Raw genomic sequence first — 4025 nt, forward strand, 5'->3', positions numbered from 1 at the left:
ATCTAACACCATGTAAATTTTTGTTTTATGTAAAATTTAGCAGTGCATCAGAATTCTTCATATAAAACATTTTTTGATACCCCATTACCCATTGTTTAATATTATAGTGGTTACAGACAATAAATAATTATTTCTGAATTATCATTGCAGAGGTATCAGAAACCCCTATTATTCTGATAGTATCTTCAGCAAAGATGAAGATGTTCAAGCTCATGTTGGCACTATTCAGAGCTTGAAAACTAAGGTGAGTTTTATTATATATTGAGAAACCTTCAATTTTACCTAATAACTGTTTGGCGACTATAACATATGGTGGCCATTTTTGTATTTTTTCATTATAGTTTATATATATTGAATAAGGAAATATAACCCATAGAAATTCTTATGTGCAACAACAATGCCTATCGCGCAAAATAATCTCTACCTTCTACCCGTCCTACATAATTATAATCATGCTCACCAACTGGGTATTTAGTTACTATAAATATTTTTGTTTAATAGAGTAAGCACACGTGTGGAGTGTCTACATGGAAAGCTGCTCAAAATAAGCCTCTTTCATTCCAAAGTTTGGATGAAACAGGAATCAGCATGGCCTCCTGTCGACATGGTATTATCCTCCACACCTTGAATATGTATCAAGGAGAGCTGTACAGTTATGCCCACTATTTGCAAATTATGTATTTCAAATACGTAAAGTTTATTTGTCAAGACATAATTTGCAAATATTGGCCATGGGCCTTAACTGTGGCTCAGAAACAATCACATTTTCACATTGGTCAAGCAAAGCCATTTTTAGGAGTCCTACATGCAAAAGGACATGCTTGGTATTGTCAGGTAAATAAAAATATAACATTACATTTATGTATACTAATTAAATTTAATGTAATGTATACATTACATTAAATATAATAAGTACAGTTTGTGTAAAAAAATTTAAGATTTCTGATTGTTTAAGATTAATGATATACGTATCATTTAATATAGTAGGAGGCTTTTAATTTTTGTACAATAATTTGAATTTTTTTTTACTGTATACTTTTATGTTAAAGGTATTGTATGGAGGGCGGTGGGAAGAAGGAAGTGGCATGACTTTAGGGGAAGAGGCAGAGCAAGTGTTTGCATACCTCTCACGATACAACTCTACAACTAAAAACATGCTGAAAGCTGGTATTTGTTTATATGGTTCATCTGATCAAGTTTTTTATTATTTTACCTGCCCTGTAATCAGTATAATGCGATTTGTATTCAGTATTCAATAAGTATCAACTCCCTCAAATAATCAATAAAAGAATGAAAACATATTGGTCAAACTTGAGTTGGTCGTGGTGAGTAAAGGTATGTTATGAAACTGTTATTAATCTATGCTCTTCAAGATGTTCATTGCTATAAATATTTTTCTCAGAAAGAACAGAAGAACTCACAGAGGGTGCAGTCTTTTGGAACCATCGAAAAATTGATGGACTGGCTCGTGCATTAGTTACTCGACTCAGAAAGGTACTAAAAATAATATATATTTATTTTATTTATTTGTATTTATTTTGAAACTTATTATAATGCATTTATATGTGAAAGGTATTATAATGCATTTATAGGTTAGTTATGTGTTCAGATCATGTACTACATATATTTTCCATTATAAATTAGCGACCATTTCCTTGAATTAACTGCTTGAACTTTTTCAATATATCAATAAGGTTAATTTGTATAAAGTATATAGTATTTAATTAACCTAAATGTATGATTCCGAGATATATCAAATGTGTTCACAGAGAAATCACAGTATCGTGATATATCACGGGAACTGTGATGAGGGTTTGAACCCCATGCACTGAGTGCTCTCAGATGCATGCTCTAGTTCACTACGCCACGACATGGTCAGATGAATTGCAACTTGGAGTACTACTGCACCCACAAGGATCCCAAGGCTTCCACTGAAGCCAAACCAGGTTTCACACAATTCCCCCATGAACTCGGTCTCTGTCATTCAGTAGTTCTGCCTTTGATGCCCCCATTTCAATGTCTTTCTCCATGTATTGATATATCACAATAATATGAATTCTATGTGTATTGAAAGGGCCATCAGAGGTAAAACTACTGGAGGACACAGACCAAGTACATGGGAAACTGCATGCACAACCGCCCATGGAATGGGTATGGGGGTGCATAATTAACAAAAATTGAATTGTGGGTTCATTAGTACCCTAGGTTGCAATTCTTTTGACCATGTTGTGGCGCATTCAACTACAGCAAGCATCTGGGAATGCCAAGCCCATAGGTTCGAACCACTCATCATGGTTAATGTGATTTGTTCATTAAATTTATTATATTTTCAAATAGGCCAGAGAGACGGAAATAACAGTTTCAAATGAGATCGACAAACTTGATGTTCAAAAGTCATTGATTCAAGAATGGCGATCTGACCTACAAATGATTTGTAAGGAGTTAGAGTTAAACACTGGAACAACCTCGAAGAACATAAAATATTCTATCGAGGCAGTTGCAGACTCTATCAGGCATCGCAAAAATCTGATTGCCACTGATGCAGGTAGGCTTACTATTTCTTTGTTAACTCTGAAGCAATTTCTATTTAGCTCTTGTCTATAATTTCTATGTAGGTAAATGATGAGGAAATTTTTTTAACAACTTTAAAACTTTCAGCCAAAAAACTTTATTTGCAGCATCCAGTAAAATGCGCTCTTCACTCCGGCACAGAAATGAGTGTGATAGGAAAAAGCTTCAAGGCTTCATAAAAATCTACAATAGTGAAAACTCTGAAATTCTCAGTGAAAAGGATGCAATAGAAGGTATCCTGCCATGGCACAATTTATTGCCTCATCATAGCCAAAATGGTATGTAACTACATCTCATTTTATCAGGGGTTACAATTCGGCCTTATCAAGATAACTAACATTTAGCATGCATAATGGATAAGCTTTACTTATTTTTGAAGTAAAATATCATCACTACTGTTTGTAAAATAGGTGCAGTATCATAATCCGTAGGTTTTTATCAGGTTGATACTGCACAATAAACTATGTATAGTATGTATAATGCAAGTACCTAAACTGTAATTACATTAAATTGAGTTGTAGTTTACTTGCAGTAAATATAATTTTCCTCTTTTATTAGTGTCCCTTGCTCAAAAAAAGAAGGCAGTAGAAGATGTGGAGCTTCAGAAGAGATCCAGAGAAGAGCAACAACACACTGTTCAAGAAATGCTGCATTATCTCGCATATTACAAGAATAAGAGAGAGATTTTAACCGAACATACTGAAGAGTTGTTATGTGGAATTTTTCCTTCATATCTAAGCAAGGTAAGCTAACAGCCTAAATGTGTGTTGCAATTCAGTTCTTCATAAACATTTATCCAGCAGAATTTTATACTTGAGTAAAGTCTTGCTATTTACAACTTTGACAGGTAGACAATTCCATGGTTTTCATATACTGTACTGGTGTGTTTTACATATATTTGAACTTTTACCGAAAACTTTATTTATTTATTCTAATTTCTTTAGTATTTTCAGGGAAATTTGTAAATGTCTTAAACCCCATTAAATAGTCTATATATTACAGGATCCTAACAAGTACACTATTGAAGAGAAGCACCTATCAACCAAAAATAAGAGTGGAATCTTGGCTCTTTTGAAGCAAGGGCAAAAGTTGTGTTCTGACAAGCTGAGTGATGCAAAGCGTTTATTTGGATACCAGGAAGAGGATGTTGATGTTTCCGAGCCCTACCTGGAGCTTTGTGACAGTGAAGATGATGATGATGAAGATGAAGAATTACTACTAAACTGATGATACAAAAGTTAAGTATAATAAATTTTACCTGATTTCTCTTGCTAATTTCTCTTACTTAATTTCTCTAATTTCTAATTATCCTAGCCCTAAGATTACTACTGGCCTCCATTGCCTTGCCTGCACTTTGTTTCCCCCTTAACCATATCACTCATTCTTACAGGTGTGAGACAGAGAGGTACAAGATCATCCAAGAGGAACAACACCTGAAGCACCCAACATTTGGG

The 4025-nt window shown here is 34.1% G+C and overlaps 1 protein-coding gene across 1 annotated transcript; it reads left to right on the top strand.

The window, feature by feature from the left end:
- Positions 1-2702: 2702 nt before the first annotated feature.
- Positions 2703-3803, top strand: LOC138352359 (uncharacterized). Its single transcript, XM_069304792.1, has 3 exons — positions 2703-2849; positions 3130-3314; positions 3574-3803. Exons 2-3 carry the CDS (start codon positions 3216-3218, stop codon positions 3796-3798), a joined length of 324 nt encoding a protein of 107 aa, XP_069160893.1. The 5' UTR covers positions 2703-2849; positions 3130-3215; the 3' UTR covers positions 3799-3803.
- The last annotated feature ends 222 nt before the right edge of the window (positions 3804-4025 follow it).

Source organism: Procambarus clarkii, chromosome 5 (assembly GCF_040958095.1).
Source record: "Procambarus clarkii isolate CNS0578487 chromosome 5, FALCON_Pclarkii_2.0, whole genome shotgun sequence".
NCBI lineage: Eukaryota > Metazoa > Arthropoda > Malacostraca > Decapoda > Cambaridae > Procambarus > Procambarus clarkii.

Coding starts and splice junctions, on each gene's coding strand:
- LOC138352359 (XM_069304792.1), top strand. CDS start 3,216: ATGCTGCATTATCTCGCATATTACAAGAATAAGAGAGAGATTTTAACC. Junction 3,315..3,573: donor TTCCTTCATATCTAAGCAAG/GTAAGCTAACAG, acceptor TATATATTACAG/GATCCTAACAAGTACACTAT.